The 20,999-nt window shown below is 57.3% G+C and overlaps 1 protein-coding gene across 1 annotated transcript in view; it reads right to left on the bottom strand.

Annotated features, from left to right (window-relative positions):
• Positions 1 to 2,888: 2,888 nt before the first annotated feature.
• POLE (DNA polymerase epsilon, catalytic subunit) overlaps positions 2,889 to 20,999 on the bottom strand; it is a 30,045-nt gene continuing 11,934 nt past the window's right edge. Inside the window, exons 20-48 of the mRNA XM_076353171.1 lie at positions 20,437 to 20,585; positions 19,973 to 20,065; positions 19,550 to 19,694; positions 18,873 to 19,030; positions 17,195 to 17,390; positions 16,244 to 16,458; positions 15,850 to 15,952; positions 15,572 to 15,652; positions 15,377 to 15,499; positions 15,071 to 15,289; positions 14,535 to 14,744; positions 13,125 to 13,268; positions 12,620 to 12,760; positions 10,157 to 10,310; positions 9,963 to 10,069; positions 8,956 to 9,132; positions 8,321 to 8,544; positions 7,952 to 8,172; positions 7,152 to 7,356; positions 6,507 to 6,680; positions 6,092 to 6,217; positions 5,436 to 5,568; positions 5,134 to 5,323; positions 4,885 to 5,016; positions 4,584 to 4,777; positions 4,161 to 4,361; positions 3,748 to 3,873; positions 3,533 to 3,622; positions 2,889 to 3,299 (exon numbers count right to left, since the gene is read on the bottom strand). Coding sequence (XP_076209286.1) covers positions 3,186 to 3,299; positions 3,533 to 3,622; positions 3,748 to 3,873; positions 4,161 to 4,361; positions 4,584 to 4,777; positions 4,885 to 5,016; positions 5,134 to 5,323; positions 5,436 to 5,568; positions 6,092 to 6,217; positions 6,507 to 6,680; positions 7,152 to 7,356; positions 7,952 to 8,172; positions 8,321 to 8,544; positions 8,956 to 9,132; positions 9,963 to 10,069; positions 10,157 to 10,310; positions 12,620 to 12,760; positions 13,125 to 13,268; positions 14,535 to 14,744; positions 15,071 to 15,289; positions 15,377 to 15,499; positions 15,572 to 15,652; positions 15,850 to 15,952; positions 16,244 to 16,458; positions 17,195 to 17,390; positions 18,873 to 19,030; positions 19,550 to 19,694; positions 19,973 to 20,065; positions 20,437 to 20,585 — 4,545 coding nt within the window. The 3' untranslated portion in view covers positions 2,889 to 3,185. The remainder of the gene's footprint in view (positions 3,300 to 3,532; positions 3,623 to 3,747; positions 3,874 to 4,160; positions 4,362 to 4,583; positions 4,778 to 4,884; positions 5,017 to 5,133; positions 5,324 to 5,435; positions 5,569 to 6,091; positions 6,218 to 6,506; positions 6,681 to 7,151; positions 7,357 to 7,951; positions 8,173 to 8,320; positions 8,545 to 8,955; positions 9,133 to 9,962; positions 10,070 to 10,156; positions 10,311 to 12,619; positions 12,761 to 13,124; positions 13,269 to 14,534; positions 14,745 to 15,070; positions 15,290 to 15,376; positions 15,500 to 15,571; positions 15,653 to 15,849; positions 15,953 to 16,243; positions 16,459 to 17,194; positions 17,391 to 18,872; positions 19,031 to 19,549; positions 19,695 to 19,972; positions 20,066 to 20,436; positions 20,586 to 20,999) is intronic.

The following is a 20,999-nucleotide window of genomic DNA, read 5'->3' as shown; positions in this document are numbered from 1 at the left end:
CCGCCGGCTCGGCCTGGGGATGCCCGAGGGCTGCGCCTCTGCCTGCTCCCGCGGGGACCCGCTCGCGGACCTGTTGGCCAGGCGTTCCTGCCCCTCGGGCCCTGCCGCTGCCTCCACAGCCTCCCACGCAGCGAGTCCCACACGCTCACTGTAAGCAGCCCCAGCCCCTGCCCGCAGCCCCAGCCCCTGCCCGCAGCCCCCTGGGCCCTGCCCGCAGCCCCTGCTCGCACCCCGGCCCCTGCCCGCAGCCACCGGGAGTCCCCCGGCCCCCTCCGCGCCCAGACCTGCCCCCTCGCTCCGCCGGGCCTCCCGCGGCACAGCCTGGCCCGGGCCCGCAGGGCTCGCAGCCGATTCGAGCCGAGCTGAGCCGATTCGGGCCCAGCCGAAACGAGCCGAGCCGAGCCGAGCATAGCCGAGCCGATTCGAGACCGGCCGAGCCGAGCCGAGCCCAGCCGAGCCGAGCCGAGCGGATCGGAGCAGAGCAGAGCTCAGCCGAGCCGAGCCGAGCCCAGCCGAGCCGAGCCGAGCCGAGCCGAGCCGAGCCGAGCCCAGCCCAGCCCAGCCCAGCCGAGCCGAGCCGAGCCGAGCCCAGCCCAGCCCAGCCCAGCCCAGCCCAGCCCAGCCGAGCCGAGCTCAGCCGAGCCGAGCCGCGTGGGGCGCAGCGGCATGGGCGGGCAGGGCGGGCAGCGCTGCCTGCGGGCGCGGCGCGGCTCCTCCAGCCGCAGGTGATGGTGGGCAGGACCCGGCCCCTCGGCACCGCGCCCCGGGCGCTGCAGCTCCTCGTCCTGCTCCGCTCCGGCGGGGGAGCGCGGGCTCGGACTCCTCCTGCCCACGGCCTGCCCGTTGCCGGGGTCCCCGGGAGCCGGGCTGGGGTGAGGTGTGGGGGGACCAAGCATCAGGCGCAGCTGGAGCAGGGCAGAGCCACCTCCCAGGGACTCCTTCCCGTGTCTGCAGAGGATGGGTGACAGGTGGCCGAGGAGCAAAGCATCCCCGCAGAGCCCTGCGTGCCCTCTGCACCTACAGGAGCAGATAAATCCCACCCAGGAGAGGAACCCGGTGCTGCTCCATCCTGCCTCCAGTGTCTGCACCCCTTGCCCAGCCCCAGCATCTTCCAGTCCTTTGGGATCCTCCACTCCGGCTCTAGAGCTGCTCCTTGGTGCCCAGCCAGCTCATTTGGGAAGCCCGTTCCTGGGGCAGAGCACTCCTGGGCGAGCAGGCAGAGCCCACGGCATCCCTGGCAAGGGCCTATGGCCCAGCACTGGTGGCAACCCAACCCTGTCCTGCTGGGGGGGTGAGGATGGGGCTGTGCTCGTGGCTGGGTGAGACCAGTGTGGGTTGGGGGTGATGCTGTGCCCGTGGCGGGTGTCATGCCCGCAGGGATGCCATATCCGTGGAGATGCTGTGCCCCCAGGGATGCCGTGCCTGTGGGGAAGCTGTGCCCATGGGGGTTGCCAAGCCCATTTGGATGCTGTGCCTACAGGATTGCCGTGCTCATTTGGATGTCACGCCCATGGGGAGGCCATGGTCACTGAGGGGCCGTGCCCACAAGGATGCCATGCCCGTGGTGGTGCCGTGCCCATTGGGATGCTGGTGCTGCGTGAGGTCTGCCAGTCCCGGGGTGATCAGTGTGACCATCAGCTGGAACTGCAACCTGGACCTGTCTGACAGCGAATGCAACCCCTGCTACTCCTTCCACTCCAAAAGGACTTTGGCTTCCCCTGGCTACAACTACAGGTGATGGCCCTGTCCCTGCTGTGGCCCTGCGTCCTTCTCCAGCCCTGTCCCACCATCACCACAGCACCCACTGGTCTCCTCTGAGGATGCTCCTCGGTGGGGGGGCATCACCCTGGAGTGCTCCAGCCTCGGGCCATCCCATCCCATCCCTCAGGTACTGCCAGAGCTGGAAAGGGCCACGGTGGCAGGGTGGGATAACGCTTGCTCTGCCTGAGGCCATCCGAGTCCCCCCCAGCTCTGAGTGACCTGCTGCCCCCATGAGGAGTTGTGCCCGTGGACGGGTGGGACGTGTTCTACAGCCACCTGCCACCGCTGCCAGTCCCGGGCCTGTCAATAAACCCCAGTGCTCAGCATCCCTGCCTGGGGCTGCTCACTGCAGGTGAAATGGAGGGGACATGGGTGTCACAGCTGGTGGCTGTGTCCCCATCCTCAAGCCCTGCAGTGCCATGGTGGGGACGTGCACATCCCCCAGCCGTGGTGGGGAGCTGGAGGGACCTAGGGCTGCTTGCCCTGCTGCAGGGATGTGGGAACAGGACAGGGTCCCCCCAGTCCCCTATGGGCACCATCCCTGCCCGCAGGCTGCGTGCAGAACCTGACACAGGCAGGGGCCTGCTGGGATAGGCAAGAGCATGCTGCTGGGCTCCCCTGCCTTGGTTTGGGTGGCATTGCCCCCCCCAGAGGGCAGTGCTACTGCAAGAGGAGGTCACCCCTGACTGCACCTTGTCATCGTCCCGAGAGCAGAGCCAAGCCCCCAGGAAGCACAGGAGGGTCTCTGGCTGCAGCCCTGGGGCATCTTTCCCCCCAGGAGGGCAGGAGCAGGAGGCAGAGCCAGGCCAGAAGCGTGTACCGAAGCACAGGCTGCAGCCAGATGCACACTCGATGGCAGGGAGCCGCTGTCGCATTAGCGGCCAGTGCTGCCCCTCCGGTGCTGGCAGCCCCTTCCCCTGGAGCTGGAGGGGGGCAGCCGGGGGGCACTGCCAGGCTGCAGCTTTCCTGCCCCCAAGCAGGCAGGGAGCAGATGGGGACAGGTCCTTGGTCCTTCCTGCCCAGCAAGGACACAGCTCAATCCCCCCAGCTGCAGGCATGCCCCATGCTGGGAGCTGTGGGTCACAGCCCCTGTTCCCCCCTCCCCAAAAACTACACCTGCCTTCTACAATCCATTTATTTATAGAAATTCAACATTAAAACCACACCTAGGGGCCAGCACAGACCTCTGGAGCGCAGCTCCAGCCCCTGGTGCCCACAGACCCCCATGCCAGGCAGCTGGGGGCAGAACAGCCCAGTCCCTGGCACAGCTCCTGCCTTCCCTCCCTCACCGCAGGAGGGGTGCGCAGCTTCTCTAGGGTCCAGCTCATGGCCAAGGGGATCCATGACCACTCTCCTGTGGATGTGAGAGCACAGCCCTGGTGCCCCGACCGGCACGGTGCAGGCAGGAGGAGCAGCCCACCACCTCATTGCTGGAGCTGGGGGTTGGTGCGCAGCAGCCATTCGATGGTTTCCAGCAGGTAGGCCATGCTATAGTGCCGGGCGATGTTCTGGAAGATGTTGACGTGCTCCATGAAGGTCTGAGGAGAAGGGAGCAGGGAGGGAAGGAGGCTGCCCAGCACCCCTGGGCAGTGGGGGGGGCTCCAGGGGGGTGGCCAGGTAGGGCTGGTGTGGCAGAAGGCAGCACAGCAGGTCCCAGGGGACAAGCAGTTAGAGAAGAGGCAGAGGAAGAACAGGGCACCGCAGGGCTCCTTGCTGTCCCTTTAGGAGCTGCTGGCATGGGGCTGGGCTAGGCAGGAGGGTGCAGGCGTACCTGGGAGGAGATGGTGAGGGTGAAGTCTCCAGCACAGCTGCAGTACACGGGCATGTGTGTCTCCTTCACGCCATGACACTTCTTGCACACCTGGAGGCCAAGGAGTTTTAGGTGGGCCAGGAGATGAGGCCAAGCACCTCTGCCAGGGGCAGAGTGAACGTGTCCGGCCTCAGCCAGCCAGGGGGATGGGCAGAGCAGGGGATCCCCACACTCACCAGGTCCTGCAGCACGAAGGCCATCAGCTTCTTCTGCAGGGCTTCCACCAGTGCTGTTTCGATGGCATCAGAGTCATACTGCGCCTGGCAGTTGGAGCAGACCCAGCTGGGCAGCACCGACCCATCCTAGGGGCAAAGAGGAGGCAGGGGAGCATCAGGAGTCCCAAGCACTGGGATGGTGTAACTGGCTTCTGGAGAGGACGGAGCATCAGCCAAAGCCAACGGATGCTCAGACCTGTCACAAGCAGCTAGAAAAGGAGGTGAACAGAAAAGGGCCTTTAGGTGAGGTTGATCACCGGCAGCAAGCAGAGCTGCAGAGCAAAGGGGTTGAGAGAGAAGATTGGTAATGTGATTGACCAGCCTCCAGCATTGCCATGCTGGGGCCTCTGGTGTCCCCAGGAAAGAGGCTGCACCTGGGAAAGGGCAGGGTCCTTGCAGAGGTCCAGGTCTCTGCAGAAGTTGCAGTTCCTGCAGATGACTTCAGGGAGCACGTAGGAGCGGCAAGGGTCCCGAAACTGAGCTTCTTCTGAGAACTCGCCCACCTCGATGAGGCGCAGCAGGTCCCGGCGTAGTTTGTTCACCTGGTTGGTTATGTTGGCATCCAGGGAGAGGACCTGCAAGGATAAGAGCTAGGTGAGCCTACCAGCAGGGAAGAAGAGAGTGTCCTCACTAGGACAGCTCATATCCTCGTGACCTCATATGGATGCAGGGCAAGACAAACTGGTTGTAGATCACTCCTGGAGGAAAGCTGTGGCAAATCTGAGCCGTTGACAAGGACCAGAATTTGAGCCCTGACTGCAAACCTTCAGAAAAGGGGCCTGGCCCACCCTGCTGACCTTGCAAACGTATTTGATGAACTCCAGAGCTGGGTTGTTGAGTGGCAAGTAGGAGCCAGGCAGCACCGGGAACATGTCTGAAGGCTCAGTGGCATTACGAGAACCAGCCATCTTCTTCTGGATCTTCTGCGTGATGGTGAAGAAGCTCTGGGTGAGCTCATTGGCCACGTAATCCTGTGAGAAGGTGATCATGCCTAGAGAGACGGAGCAGAGAGCACTTGAGCCATAGGGTGGCATATGGGGACAGCAAGGTGGGTGGCGCTCTGCCTGTGCCAGGGCTGCCCTGTGGCTCGGCACTCACCGGGCATGGCCCCCATCTCCCCCAGCGCCTCCTGGGACACCTGGCTGGTGCTCCTCCTCTTGATGGGGGTGCTCCCAGGGGCGTTGCGCCGCAGCTCCTCCTTCATGCTGTGGTACACGGCCACAATGTAGGCTGGGGAGACATGGGCAAGGCTCCAGCTCCAGCCCGCGCCAGCAGCCGCCCCACTGCAGGCTCTCCCTGGCACCCGGGAGGCACAAGCAACCTCGTCCCCTCCCTGGGACAGCTCACCCGACACGATCATCAGGAAGTAGCTCTGGCAGGAGGCAGCCTGGGGCAGGAACTGCGCGATGTTCCAGCTGTTCTCCAGCAGCTCCTCCACGTTCGGCTCCCCTTCCTCCTCCTCTTCTTCCCCCGCTGCCTCATCCTCCTCTTCCTCACTGTCCTCCTCCTCCAACACTTGCCTCTTGCTGGTGTCCTTCTGGAGAAGCCAGCAATATCACAGTGGTTCCTCGTGCCCAGCCAATGCCTCCCCGCTCAGCTCAAGCCCCAGCACCCTGCTCCTGGGAGACTGAGCGCTTCCCATCTCTTACCTCCCCATAGTGGACGCGAGAATCCACTTTTCCCTTGATACCTCCATAATTTGCTGGATCCATCCAGAGCAGGAACTCCCAGCAGCGGGAGAAGGAGATGGTCAGAGAGTGGAAGATCTCCTTGGAGTGGATGCTGGAGGGAAGAGACTGCAGTCACCCACAGCGTTGGCATCATCCCTAGTTCAGACCCTTCTCCGTGGGACACCGTGGTGGTGCTGGCAAGGAGAGAGGGGGTTCCCCTCTCCCATCCAACCACGGGCAGGGATGCCAGGGGAAGCCATGCCCAAGGAGTCTTGGCTTCCTATGCTTGTGTTGAGGTGCCTGTACCATGGCTGGGATGCTGAGAGCCAGCCAGGGGACGAAGTGCTGGGCACCTCAAGTTCTCCTGAAGGTCTCTTCTGGATTGAATCCTATGAGTATTCTTGGAATATTACCTATAGAGGACAGCTAAGGGACAGATCCCTACTCCAGGCATGACAGCAAGAGAACTGGGCAGCCTCGTCCCTTCAGTAGCTTTGCCAAAAAAGAATGAAATTCAGTGCTGAGGCCCATCAAAAGGCAAAAAATCAGCATCCTCCTTCCTGGCCCCGAGCCCTGCCTCGGCTCCATCATCCGGGAGCCTCATCTCCAGGCCCGGCTTGGCAAGCGCACCCCACCTGTTGATGATGTACTCCATGTAGCTGATGGCGTCCTCGATGCGCCGCTTCTTGGTGCACAGAATAATCCGGTTGAAGTTGGCGTAAACCACCGAGGAGCCCAGACGCTTGAACTCAGCCACCAGCCTGCAGGCAGGGCACAAGGAGCGGGAGTCAGTGGGCAGGAAGGCAAAGCCCGAGGAGCAGATGCAACCCGTGGAGGATGTGCTGATCCAGCACAGTCAGGAGTCAAGCAAGTCAGCAATGCCACGCAAAGGAGCTCACCCAAACAGTACGGGAGGTCCAACCTACTGCCCACCTCTCTGGAGGCTGTGGCAGAGAAGAGTGACTGTGGGTGCCAACAGCGTCCTGGTCACTAACGCCATACCTGTCCCTTCCCCGTTCACAAGCCTGGCACACTCCAGGTCTCACTTACTGCAGGAAAAGCTTCTTCATCATGTTGTGGAGTGTGCGGTGCAGTGCCGGGTCGTAGAGCAGCGAGGAAGGAGAGCGGAGCCAGCGGTAAAAGTGAATGACCTGGTTGTCTGCGTAGACATTGTGATACTGCATGATCTCCTTCACCCAGCTCACCACCATGCTCTTCAGGATCCTGCCAGGGAGCAGAGACCAGCGTCACCCCACCAGCCATGAGCGACCCCTTCCCCCTTCCAGACAAGGACGTGTTTTTGGATACGCTGGAGGATTCAGAGCGGGGACTCTGCCAGAGCAGAGACCTGTGAGCCCTTGGCACATAAGCCAGTGTAAATATGTGCCTCTATAACCTGGTGGAGCATGAAGAAAGGAGATACAGGAAAGGGCAAAGTCTTCACCAGCATCCCCATATATCTGCTGGCTGAGCCACCAGGCAGTTCTGAGCCCAGGATCTTCAAAAGTCTGTTGGAGAAGATGCCTGCCCTGCCCTCGAGACCTGAATTTATATTTAGAGCACGCCACAAGCCCCATTGCTGGCACAAGTCCGGGAAAGGCTAAAGCCAGGAGGGAATGAGAAGCAGGACCCCTGAGGGGACCTGCCAGGATGGAGACCAGATACTCTACCTCCTGCTGGCTCCTAGAGCCATACCTGAAAGTGTTGGAGCAGAGGGCAGTTTCGTCATAGCTGGCCGGGATGTTGGCAGCCTGGTTCCCTGTCACCATGTCTTCTAGGGACGCCTGCTGAATCACGTCAAAGCTGATGCTCATGCTGGAGCCTCCTTCCATGTCGTTTATGTGGTGGGACTGCAACACCGTGTTTACAGCCAGGCTCTGGATGTCCAGCTCCAGACAAACTAACAGCAAACACAACCTCTCAGCAGGCAGGCAGGGCAAAGGACCGACAAGGACATCCTCCCTGCCCCTCTGCCAGAAGTGCTTTTCACAGTTATAAGGGTGATCTATAGGTGTTGCCGCACCGAGTGGGGAGATGCTTTCACAGGCATGACTGTCTTGACCGGCACTTGTCTTCCAACAAGACTTGGACCTACCAACCCTCTGGGGACCACCATATTTTTTCTGGAAGCTGCAGCAGAGGAGCTCAGAAGAACTGACTACCACTCAAGCTGCTTCTGCCTCTGAGAAAGACCTGTGCTAGTCTGTCCTTGGGCTGACACATTGCAGGTAGCCTTCTGAGTGCTGCTGTTGGTGGCCATGAACTGGGAAAGAATCTGTGTTCGGATGCCTGCACACATTGCAGGTGAGACCTCCCTGCCCCAGGACATGCCCCTTGCATGCACCTTGCCCAGATCGCTGCTGAAACGCCAAAGCTGCTGGTGACTACTGTCACCACAGAGACTCTTTGGAGACCACATCCATCCCTCTATAGGGCTTGCAGAGCAGGATCCAGCTCTGCCCCCACTCAGCGCTACCACCCTACTCCCTCCTCACCTGTGGAGTAGCAGCCGGGGTTGTTTATCTCCACGGAGGCTCTCTCATCAAACTCCATGACTAGGCGGTTGTCATCAGCTTCCTTACCCCCCAGGTCTGGGCGGGCCGTGGGCGAGAGCCACAGCAAGTGGTTGTGACGACGGAGGTGGCGCGAGAAGAACAGGTCAGAGCCAAAGGTGGAGATGTCATCGGGGAGGTTCCCAATGGGGATGTGGTAGTACCTGGGGCAAGAGAGGTGAACAGTAATCGGGGTGAGCACAGCTGCAGAGAAGACCAGGACCCCTGCCTGGACCCTCAAGGGACGAGACAGCCTCCCGTGGTCCCATCAAGGGCACGGCAGCCCCAGGGGAATGCGGCTGCCCCAGGCACCTGCTCATCTCGAAAGCCTGGGAGAGGCAGGTGTCCAGGTTGAGGTAGTGGCGGATCATGCGGCGGGCGGCATGGCGCTGCCAGTCCAGGACCGAGTAGCTGATGTCATCTACCAGCCGGATGGGGACCAAGGGGAACTCCTCGATGATGGGGATCCCGCTCGCCAGCCGTTTCAGGTCCCAGTTAGATTGCACAGCGACCAGCGTGGGGCCCCGGCGCTCGTCCTGCGTGAAGGAGAAGAGGACACATCCTGGTGCACCTCTCCAGCGAGCGCCTCTGCTCAGCAGGAAACTGGCAGTGCCAGATGCCCCATCCCCGCAGCAGGTCCCCCAGGTGGGGACAGCACACCCCAGCACTCCTGAAGCACCCACCTCCATGCAGCCAGCTCTCCAGCTGAACGCAGGAATGGGGGGAGATACTGAGGTGGCCTCGCTGCTGGCACTGCCCTAGGCAAGCCACCCCAAGCAAGACAAAGCCCTTGAACAACACCCACTTCTACCCTTAACCTTCGGGCCAGCAGCTACATGCAGGCGGTGTTGGAAATGGTGCATCAGCACCTTCCACAGCATCCTCCCCTTCCCACGTGCCTGCATGGACAAGGTCCTGTTGGGACCTTCCTCACACCTTCATCTCACCTTGTAGCCCAGCAGCAGCCGCTGGATGGCTCTGTAGACGGCCTTGGGGTCAGTCTCGGCACGCACTTCAAAGGTGTGCTTGTCCGGGGGCAGCAGCTCTTCACCCGCCTTTTCCAGCAGTGCGCTGCGCTCCGCCGAGAAGAGGGCGGTGAGATTCGGCATCTGGTTGCTGCGTACCTGCGCCCAAGGGGGACCGGCTCAGAGCTGGGGGGGAGAGGGACCCCGGGCTGTGCGGTCCCGGGGGGCTCTCCCCTCCGCGCATCACAAGATGCCTTCCACCAAACCCTGCTGAAATGCAGCAGGGATGCATGATGCATGGAGAAGCCTCCCGCTGCCTGACCACCATCATAGAATCAGAATAGTTTGGGTTGGAAGGGACCCCTAAAGGCCATCTAGTCCAACCCCTCTGTCCCGTGGGAAGGGACACCTTTCACTAGATCAGGTTGCTCAGAGCCCCGTCCAACCTGACCTGGAATGTTTCCAGGGATGGGGCATCCACCACCTCTCTGGGCAGTCTGGGCCAGTGTTTCACCACCCTCAGCGTAAAAAATGTCTTTCTTATATCCAGTCTGAATCTACCCTCTTTTACTTTAAAGCCATTCCCCCTTGTCCTGTCGCTACAGGCCCTGCTAAAAAGTCTGTCCCCATCTTTCTTATAAGCCCCCTGCAATAAGGTCTCCCCAGAGCCACCTTCTCTCCAGGCTGAACAACCCCAACTCTCTCAGCCTTTCTCCATAGCAGAGGTGATCCCTCTGATCCATTTTCGTGTCCCTCCTCTGGACCTGCTCCAACAGGTCCGTGTCTTTCTCATGCTGAGGGCTCCAGAGCTGGACGCAGTGCTGCAGGTGGGGTATCCCCAGAGCAGAGCAGAGGGGCAGAATCCCCTCCCTCGACCTGCTGGCCACGCTGCTTTGGACGCAGCCCAGGATATGACTGGCGCTGCGAGCGCACATTGCCGGCTCATGTCCAGTACCCCCCATCCCCCAGCCTCCAAAATCCCACCTTACCTTGTCCAGCACAAAGATGGCAGCTTTGCGCTGCGAGGGGATGAAGAGGCCCAAGAGCGCCTTGCTGCCCTGGGAGCTGTGGTAGAGGTAGATGTGGCGAATACTTCCTAGGGACACAGAGCACAGAGCATCAGTGGTACCCGCAGGCGCCAGGTCCTGGGTGCCCCACGAGCCCCTCTCCCAGGGTGCCTCACCTGGCTCCAGGTAAGTGAACTGGGCCAGCGAGCGCATCTCCAGGTGCTCGATGTCAAAGGTTTCGGCCTCTCGCCCCGCCAGGTGCCTGACAAGCTGCCTGCTGACCATGCACACGCAGCCCAGGTGGATCAGGGCACGGAGGAGGAGCGGCACCTGTAATGATGGGGAGAGATGTGGTGGAACAACATTCTGCTACCAAGCTCCTCTCAGGGGTTTCAGACCTAGAACAACCTGGCTTAAAAACCACAGGTAGGACATACCTGAGGTGCCTCCGGCACGAGTTTGGTATTATCACCCTTGCTGGTGCTGGAGACACAGAACCTGTATTCCTAATTCTAGAACATGTGTTCCTATCTAGCCCCAGATCCCACCATCAAGGGCAGCAGTAGGTACTTTGGAGGACTTGTGGAGTGATATCTGGGCAATCTTGCAGCTCTGCAACTTGTGGTTTGGCACTCCCTCGAGACAAAGGCTTCATCTGAACCACCAGATAATCAGCCCAGTGGGAGATCCACCACCGATTCTCCCCATTTTATTAACCCTACAGCTGTAAACTCCACCGCCGCAGAAGACTCCTCCTGAATGACTTGCTGTGGGACCTAGTCCCAGAACAGTGAAAAGCAATAAACATTCCTTGCCTAGTCATGCTTCCCTCATGCCAGTTTTGATTTTTATAGACCCCTAGTACATGCCATTTTCAGATCTCTTTAGCAAGCTGAAGTGTCCCTAAGTCCCATCCCTGCAAGGAAGCCGTTCCCTCCCTCACATCCTCCTCGTCATTCTCCTGTGTTAGTCCTGCTACATCTTTTGGAGACCACGCTCAGAATTGCACTGCAGATGTTTAAAGATCAAGACAGATCTTTCCTTGCCCAGGACTGCGTCCAGCTGGGTTCTCTGCATCTCCGAGGATGGAAACTCCACAACCCTCTGGGCAACCCACTCGACCACCCTTGCAGGAGAAGTTTTTTCTGATGTTTACACAGAATTTCCCATGTTTCAGTTTGTGCCCGCTGCCTCCCGTTCTCTCCATGGGCACCACTGAGAAGAGCCTGGCTCCTCTCCTTTACTCCTCCCATGGAGAAGGTCCCCCGAGCCTCTTCTCCTCCAGGCTGAACAGTCCCAGCTCGCTCAGCCTCCCCTTGCGTGACAGATGCTGCAACCCCTTGATCATCTCACTTCCTTTTATATCTTTAAAACATCTCCATGCCCCTGTTTTACTTCAGTTGCTAATTTTAATTTCCTCTTAGCTAGCTGCTTCTTGATTTTGCCTAGTCCCACTTATTAAACACTATGGTAGTGGAGAGGACTCAGGTTTGCTACCGGAAGATCTCCTACAGATATGATGAATTTGCGTACGTGCTAGTCACTTTGGCAGAGTAATTTCAGATAAGTTTTGGGTGCTGCTTACTTAAACTAAGAGTTGTGCCTTGCCTTGTGGGACCTTTATCCAAATTTTCTACAAGCAGAAATTTAAGGTGACTGAAAATGGTTTCTTTCATCATGCCCCACTGTAACACTTTCCAGGCTATACCAATAACTTCAGTAGCTGAAGTCTCCCAACTTTATGATGCTCTTTTTGCCCTTGCAGCCTTTTGCAGCTCACAAAGCATTTTGTAGCTAATGGCACCACTGCTCACACCAAGCTTGTCCTACTTAGGCAAAGACTGTTCATCCATAATAATTCTACATTGCATTTTAGTAGCAAATTCACATGCCTTTATGCTTTCTTTAACATACAGCTCCACTATTACAATGGTGCAACCTACTCTGCCACTTCCATGTAGGTCAGGTCCTGACACTACAATGTCTTCTTGATTAAATTCCTGTCACCAGGTTTTGAGATGCTGAACAAACCAGTGTCCTCATTAGAAGCAGGCATCCCAGTTTCCCATCTTCATTTTCAGGCTTTCAGCATTAATAGCACTGGTAAATATAATTTTGGCTTGATTGCTTTGTACTGAACTTTGTTTAGGTTGTTCTTGCTCTTCCTGAGCTTTCAAGTTGTATCCTAGTCTTCTTTCTAAAGCTTTTATAACCTTGTTTTAGAGGACAGAGCACCCAGACCTATGTATGACTCCACATGTGTTGGGTTTTCCCCCATCTTTACTCTCAATACCCCTTATCTTTTCTGGTTCAAACACCATCAGGCTGGTTCTGGTTTGGTTTAGAAGATCACCCTTTCTGCTTAAATGCCTTCTTTCCCCAAAGTTTCCTAACTCCAAATAAACCAAACCCCCTTTCCTTGACATGCCTTAAACCACATGCTGATACTCAGTATCTCTGCCCGTATGAACGCGGGTATATTCCCCGGTACTCTGCTGTGCCCCCGTACTCTCTTTGATTTTTGGTGTCTCACCAAGTTGCTGAATTTTTAAGTGCCAGGTACCCTCCTGTGCCACTGGCACTCAAGACTAACGAGCTACCACTCAGCAATCCTTAAAAACGAGCACCGGAGGAGTTACCTGCGTCTCATACACTCCCTCGATGTCTGGAGCAGAGAGGTCCGCGTTGATTTCATTGATGTGCTCTTGGTACATGTCTTCAGGGACCGAGTATTCATACAGGTTGTAAACTAAGTTTGAGCGGGGCAGGATCCTGTTCACCTGCGGAGGCAAGGGACACGCTTAGCGGGGCACATCCCAACACGAGGCACCGCTGCCAGGAGCCGGGGCACTTCTAAGGGCTGCAAGGAGCTGGGGTCTGAGCCAGCCCAGCTCCCGGTGCTCCTCTCTCCTAAGGAAATGAGTGGTTTATGCTCATGCACATTACAAATTCCCATAACAGAGAACCTGCTTTCTGGGCAGGCTGGGGTTAGCAGAGGGACCGGGGACTGGATGAGGTTCGTCCGTGGAGTGGGAGAGCGAGGCCCTGGAAGGCAGATGTTTGTAATATCTGCTGCAGCGGAGGTGAAGCGCCTTATCTCAATGCAAGCGGCTGTTTCTCCTTCCAGAAGGGTCAGGTCCTCACCTTCCTGTAGGCTGCTCCCTCCTCCGGCTTTGGGACGCGCTGGTTGACGTAGAAGACCCGGGGGATGCTCAGCCTGATGCAGTGCAGGTCGCTCCCGATCACCGCCCACAGCCTGAACAGCCCAGGCTGGCTGGTCTCGGCGATCTGCAGGACATGGGCATACAAAGTTAGCGTTAGCAGGGAGATCCAACACGTTATCAGTGCTTACGTCTAAGCTGTGGAGCACTTTGTGGATCTATATGGCCGGTTGGTGGCCACAAAGAGAGCAGGGGGCTTGAAGAGTCATCACTCCCTGCGCTGGAGTCCCCATGTCCTGCTACTGTCCCAGGGCACCATGGAGAAAACTCTGGCTAAGGCTGGCCAACCAACTCAAGCTGACCCTTGGTGTCAGCCAAGCCACTCTGATGTCCTGGACCAGCCGTCCCATCTCAAGCTCGTGCTTGCACAAGGGCTGCCTGCAGCTCTGAAGGCCTTTCTGGAAGATGAAGTGGGTGACAAGGGGCTGGGCTCAGATGGCCATGTGTAATGAGGATTTGTGAAATCGCGTGGATGGCACCGCCCCACCTCTGCATTTGTACGTTGGCTGCTTGCAGGCATCACTGGAATCCTGTGTCCAACACAGGCACACTGTGCCCAGTGCTGGGCTCCCCAGTACAGGAGAGACAGGGACGTACCAGAGAGTCCAACGAAGGGCCACAAGGATGAAGAAGGGACGGGAGCACTTTTCATATGAGGAAAGGCTGCGAGAGCTGGGACTGTCCAGCCTGGAGCCAAGGAAGCTCAGGGGGATCTCATCAATTTATATAAATATCTGAAGGGAAGCGTAAAAAGGACGGAGCCTGGCTCTTCCCAGTGGTGCCCAGTGGCAGGACCAGAGGCTGTGGGTTCAAACTGGAACACAGGAGGTTCCCTCTGCACGTCACAAAACACTTTTTCCCTGTGAGGGTGACCGAGCCCTGGCACAGGTTGCCCAGGGAAGTTGTGGACTCTCCCACCTTGGACATACTCAAAAGCCATCTGGACACTGTCCTGGGCAGCTGGCTCTGGGTGGCCCTGCTTGAGCCAGGGGGTTGGACCAAATGGACCCCAGAGCTGCCTCCAACCTCAGCTGGTGTTTCTGTGGTTCTGTGACTACTGCACAGTGCTGCCCATGGGCTGAACTGGAGCTGCCCCACTGGCAGATCTACACGCACATCCCAGATTCACCACCAAGAATGACCATGTGGGCTCCTGTTTCCATACAGATGTGTGTGAGCCTGAGGCTTTGCAGCCCCACCTGGCCTCCCCAGGGTTAACACCAGAGTGGCATTGGGGTCAGCGGTCCCTGAACTTCACCAGTTGACCACAGATAGTGTAAATGCGAGGCTTACGCCCCAGGCTGCCCTCCGTCGCAGGTCCCCTCCCTGGTACCTGCACGATCTGCCAGGGCAAGTCCAGGATGCTGCGCGCTGTCCTGCGCAGGTAGCTGCTCAGCCCTTTGGAGAGGGCATCGCGGACCACTCCTCCACCTGCTGTCACCCCACCGTCCTCCAGACGCCGCCTCTTCTGCCGCTCCCGCCGCTGCCGAGCCTGCAGCTCCCACTTCTTCTGGTGGTAGCGCAGCCAGACCAGCCGCTCTTCCTGAGTGGGGTGACAGCACGCATGAGTGCGTGAGCCAGAAACCAGCACAGGCTTCCCAGCCCCCCAACACCGCGCCATACAGCCAAGCCCTCCATCCCCCAGCCCCACATCACGTTCCTGCCCCAGCTGTGAAGCCACCACTGCCCCCTTTTCTCCATCAGTGGTTATATTTTCTCCATCTCCTGGTTATATTTCTCCTGGTAGCCCTGAGCCATAGGCATGCAGAGGGTTTCAGAAGACCCACAGCTCGCTCCTGGCAGCACCCAAGCTGCTTGGGTGGACGAGCACAACCCCAGGGCATGTCCTGCCCAGTCTGGTTCACCTACCTTGGTGGTCCCCAGGGGTGGAGGTGGACCCAGGATCTCTCGCCAGGACTGGGATAGCTCCAGGTACTGGGACATCTGTTGGCTTTCCTCTGCTGCAGGGACTCGCTTCCTCTTATTTGCGATGGGAACCAGTGGCTGAAGGGTCTTGGTAGCCCCAAAGTCCTCTATGTCACCAATCTGTGAGCTGGGCGTCCCCACTGGGGGCTGGTTGGTGAGGACCTGAGGGAGCAAGGAGAGCAGGAGGACATGGGTTGCAGGAGAGGAGCCCCACCAGCGCAGCCAGCACCTTTCCCTCACCCTCTTTACCTGTCTCTTGCCTTCCGAAGTGAAGAGCTCATTGATTTTTTTCTGTTTGTACACATCATTCTTCTCCAGGAGTTTCTTGTGGAGCCAGTCTGGGTGCCGGACCCGTGGCACCGGGTTCTTTACCTGGAGAGCATCTCCAAATCACACCGAGACCCCCAACCAAAGCCCTCCTCTTGCCCCTCCACCGCCCCGTACCTGCTGCAGGGCTGCGGGAATGGTGATGATTTTCTGGATGGTGCTGCCCAGTCTCTCGATGTAGTAGTCCCAGTCCAGGATCTGTGAAGAGGGCAGAGCAGCGGGTAGCGAAGAAAGCTGAGCAGAAGGCCACCAGACGTAGGATCAAGCGTCTCCCCGGGACCCCCACCCCCAGCACCCCACTTTGCGAGCGCCAGTAGCCGCTGCCCAGGCCGCGCCTCTGAAGGGATGAGCCCTTCTTCTGGAGCCAGGGCCACCCGTAGGAATGCCCCACTCACCGCGTGGATGTTGAAGTCCTGCAGCGAGGGGCTCTTCAGCCATTTTCGGAGGTAGTGTTTGCGCACGCTGGGCTCGGCTTGGAAGATGGCGAGGGGGATGGCCCTGGGGAAGGCAGGGAAGCACTTATTACCCACCCAGAGCAAGGTCCTGGCAGCACACGATCCCCTCTCCCAGCCTGCAGAGACCCTCCAGGCTTCTCGTCGCACCCTTGTGAGGCCACCATGCAGTGGTTGTACGGCGTTACGCATCGCTAGTCTTGCTCACGGTCTGAGCCAGCAGGCAGGTTATCACTTGGCCACACCACACCAGCTCACGCACCTCCTGCTGCCCCGTCCTTCCCCTCTTGGTTGCCCCCACACTGTCAAAAGCCCTGGCCCCACAAGATGGGGTTACCTCTCGGTGACCGGAGACCCTTCTGGTTTCTTGGAAATGATGAACCGGCAGCTCAGCCCTGCATCCTTCACCATCTGGTCTCCCAGGAACTCTGCCAGGCGCTTGGCAGTGCTGATGGAGGTGGACTTCTGCTCCCCATAGTCCTCCAGCTTGCGTGACATGGACCGGTTCTCCGAGATCAGCTCAAACAGCTCCGAATCAGGCATGTTGGCAGCCTGAAAGGGAGGAAAAAAACCCAAAGCTAGCAAGAACCTAATGATCAAACCTTGCTGCTGTCAGATATGGGGAGCACCTACAACCCCATTGGTGGGGCTCTTTACAGGGAGCCTGGGAATTGCACCCTGTTGCAGCTGCCAACGTGACCTACTGAAAAGAGAGAGCGTGGGTTTGAGGCTTGCATCGGCTTATGCAGTGGCTGGGCTGTGGCAGCACCGCTTTGTGTTGCGCACACAAAGTAGCTGGGCTCACCAAGAACTTGTTGTACAAGGTCACTGCAAAATGGAAGGACCCAGCCAGGCTCTCGGTCCCTCTCACCCCCCAGTTTCTTCCATTTTCTCTGCTCTCTCCAGTTATTGTATAGCTGATGTCTCCGTGCTCCTCATAAAACACTCCACAGGCAAGTGGCTCTGTCATTCCCTGCCTCAGCGAATGCCCTTAGCCAACGTCCTTGGGGGATGAGGGCCACCAGACCAGCTTGATGAAGGAGATGACTGGAGAAGGACACCACTCACCCACAGTTACAGCTGAATGAAGAGCCCTTGCACTAAAAGGCACTAAACAGCAGCCCTAGAGAACCAAAGCAGCAGAAATAAGATGGAAGTGACCATCAGAGGCACAGGGGACCACCTACTCTGTGCAAGCCAAGTCCACCCTCCCCACAGTGCCCGACCAGCTCTGACACTTCTTCTCCGGCTCCACCTCGGGAGCACAGACATGCTGAGCTGCCCTTACCTTGCTGTAGAGCACATCCAGCCAGTAATCGGCCACCTTGGCCACAGAAGCATAGACCTCCTCCAGGGTGCTGCCTTTCAGAAAGGCTTCAAATACAGAAGACTGGAATATCTTCACCAGCTGCAGCTCTCCCCGGCGCTTCACCTCAAATCCCTTCAGCTCGGCCAGGGACCCGTCCTCATTGAATACCGCGTACCTAGGAGACACAGCGTGGGCAAAACCTGGCCTACGCCAAGGGACACGTCCTCCAGGATCCCGCTGGTGTCCCTCCTGCCAGCACGCTTCTCCCTGTGCCACCATGCCGCCATCCAGCATGTTCAACGGAGCCGCGGTGCTCGGCACTAGGATGATCTTGGAATATCTATAGCTGCTCTACCAACCATTTCAACTTGGTCTGCAAAAGCATGTCAGCTCATGCCCTGGCTCATCCATACCGATTGGGAGAATGATCTTAATTGCACACAAGTAAAAGGTGGGAGGTGAGAGCCCAGGTGGGGAAATGGAGGAGGATATTAGGAAGAGGTTTAGAGAAACTTTGTCAGCTCAGATGCTGGCAAAGGGGTTCAGAGGAAACTGGACGTAGCCATGGCACGACTATAGGAACACTCCTCCCTCTCTCCTTTTCTCTTGCATTTTTTTGCATTTCACAGCCCTGCCAATTATTTGTATGTCTCAAGAAAAACCTTATGGGAACATCAGCTAAGAGAAGAGAGGGGATACTCAAACCTACATCACTTGGCCAGCCCTTCTCCCACCTGACCTGTGGGCACAGCCTTCTCTTCCTCCACTGACAATGGTGCCTGCCAGCCACCTCCAGGCTGTTTCAGTTAGAGAGTGACCAAGAAATAAATGCACTTGCTAACATCCCCAAACTACAAGAAACCAAGAGGCCCTGAGATAAGAGTCCTATGAGCAGAGCCCGCTCAGTGCTTGGCATCACCTCGACTCCTGTGGCAGGGGCTTACCCCTTGCAGAAAGGCACTGACAGGAGACGGTGGGCGCTGGAGCTCGTCCAATGGGGTATTAAGCACAAAGAAGGATAGAGCTCTAAGGCCAGAGGGTGCTGGAGGGCAGCGACAGCATTTCTTGGAGCCAGACCCAGGTCTGTGGGCACCCCTCTAGCTAGTGGTTGCTACTGCTCTAGCTCGTGTTCCTATTTAGGAGGCTGCAGAGAAATCAGCAAAGTTTGAGTACAACTATCCTATAATGTGACAGTAGTGGCAGGAGCTGTTCCTTCTTCCAGATGGAGAAGGAAAGGGAAACATCTAGGAGACGCGTTACTGGAGGTCTGTGAACTCCTGAGAGATGGGAAGGCAGGAACTGGTGAGTTTAAACAGATTAGGTTGAATATAAGCAGTATTAGAAGTCCTCAGAAGGAAAGTCAAAGTTCTCCTGCACACCTCAGAGCCAAACAGGGAGATTGTGCCTGGTCACCAAGTTGGAGAAATGTTTTGCTGTTATCTTCTAAAATTTATTGCCATAGTATAGCACTGGAGGCAAGTGCATAGCTGGATTCAAAGATGATCTGGTGTAAGGAACTTGCCATTTAAAGCCAGCGAATCAAGCGTGCCACCAGCTCCAGGGGTAAGGACCAACGTGCCCCGCATGCACGAAGGGAAAGAGACCCTCAATCTGTTACCTGGGGGAAGTGATAGTATTTCAAGCTTTGAAACCTCACCTTTTCTTCAGCTTCTTGCCCTCCTCCTTGGAAGCTGGGAGGATCATGGCCAGGTATGGTCCATCCACTTCAAAAAAGATGCTGTTCTCTGAGCGTGTGATGTAGGTGAGAGAGGCTGGGTCCTGCAGTTCCTGGTACTGATCATTCGTGAAGCCTTCCTACAGGCACAGCCCCAGGAGAACAGCTTCACTCAACAGCTGGGCTGGTTACACCAGGAGGTGCCCCTCGGGCATACCCTGCCCAAAGGGATCACTGAGCACCCCTCTGAAAGCTACAGCACAATTCAGGGCTCAAACATCAAAACATCTGACTTGCCTGTTGAGAAGAAAAATGCTTTGGACCCTAAAATTATATTCTTTTGTCTTACAGAAGCTGGAGCAAGCAGGGGATGGGTTTGGACCTTGCTCTAGTCTGGACTCCCAGCCTGCACAGGTGAGCACGCACCAACCCTGGCCTCTTACACACCACCCTCTCCGCTGCAGGGATATCGGAGCCTCTCCCTCCACTCAGATGCTCTCCAGGGCAGAGAGCAGCTGTGCAGCAAGCAGGGCCATCGGCCCCAACATCCCGCGCGCTACATGGGGAGCAGAGATGGAAAAGAGGGCCTCCTCCCTTGTCAGTCCTCCACCTCCTTTTTCCCAGACTGCAGAGCTGGCCTGGATGGGTGCAAGACTCACCTTCACCAGGATGTTCAGCATAGCACCTGGGTAGGAGATTGTCACCTTCGGCTTCTTGGCATTGGTTGACTTGATGACAAAGTTCTCCGGGAAGCTGTTGGGGAGGACACACCAAATCCCATCGGTATCCAGTTCCAGAGGTCTCCTAAGGAAGTAAGGAAGGAAGAAAGGTCGCTGTCAGGAGGAGAGTGGATGATAGGTGATGATCAGCTTTATGTCCCCCATATAGGCAGAGGCAGCCTGTTGCATTCACTCTCTGGTCCCTTCTGCAAAGCAAACCCTCGTAATACAACAGAATAACCAGAGCAGTGTCAGAAATCTGAATCTTCAACATGAACTGCTGAAAGCTCAGGTGTTTAATGTACTCCCACATCTGTCCCAGATGCAGACGGACCTTTCTTCCCCAGCTCAGCACATACTCACCCAATCTGCTCGATCAGTTCTCTGGCCTGGGTGATGATATTCGCTCCCGTGAAGCAGACGATACCAGCCATTTCCATGGAGTACCAGCGAGCTCTGTGAGTGGGGAGTCAAAGTGAAGAGCATGAAGTGCTCCCTCCCAAACCCAGCTATGGAAAGGGCAAGAAACACATCAACACTGGCCCTCGGTAGATTGTTCTCCTTGCCCTAGTTATGATGCTTCAGAAAAGCTGGAAACCCACAAACAGACAAGATTCCCATCACTTATGCCCAACACTTAATGTCTGGCAGGAGTCTCCAGGATGAGAAGTCATTGGTAGAAGTAAGAGGAGAGTGTTACAGGAAGCACCCACCTTCATCCTGGTGCTTCAGAAGCAGGTGAAGCAAGTGACAGCCTCCCTAGGACAATCCTGGTTTCCAAGGGTCCTCTCTGGAGGACCCCAGCATCACCCAGTGGGGAGACTCACCCTTTCCGCATGACGTAGCCGTAGAAAGAGTTGAGGATGCACTTGTGGGCCAGCTGCAGGGAGTCATACAGGATTTCCATGTTCTTGCAGCGCTTCACTTCAGAGGCGTCTCCTGTCTCCACTGCTGCTGATAGCTTCTTCTTCCACACCTGCAAGCCACAGGCAGAGTCAGGACGATCCCACACATCACTACTGGTGGTATCCAACTGGTTCCTCCTCAGTCCCAGTATAGCATTACAACTCTAGAACAGTATCTTTGCCAAAGATCAGTAGCATGAGCTAAACATTCCTTTTTCTTTTGCAGCAGAGGAGGAGTTGGCCAGAGGCACTTGGCCACATGGTAGGAGGGACCTGCAGCACCAACCGTAACTGATGCTGACGATCAGAATTCAACCAGCGCTGGCAGCGCTGCCCACCTGCATCAGCTGTGCTGCACCACATGTGCGCAGGCCAGAACCAAATACACTGCCTGCAGCAATTGATGATGTCTGGCTAAACAGCAGAACCACCTGTGTAGAAAAAGCCTCTTGGCCAGCTCTGTGATTCATGGCAGAAGAGGCAGC

Source organism: Aptenodytes patagonicus, chromosome 15 (genome assembly GCF_965638725.1).
Source record: "Aptenodytes patagonicus chromosome 15, bAptPat1.pri.cur, whole genome shotgun sequence".
Taxonomy (NCBI): Eukaryota; Metazoa; Chordata; class Aves; order Sphenisciformes; family Spheniscidae; genus Aptenodytes; species Aptenodytes patagonicus.
Note: the sequence above shows the minus strand (reverse complement) of the source record. Positions and strands in the feature narration are given on the sequence as shown.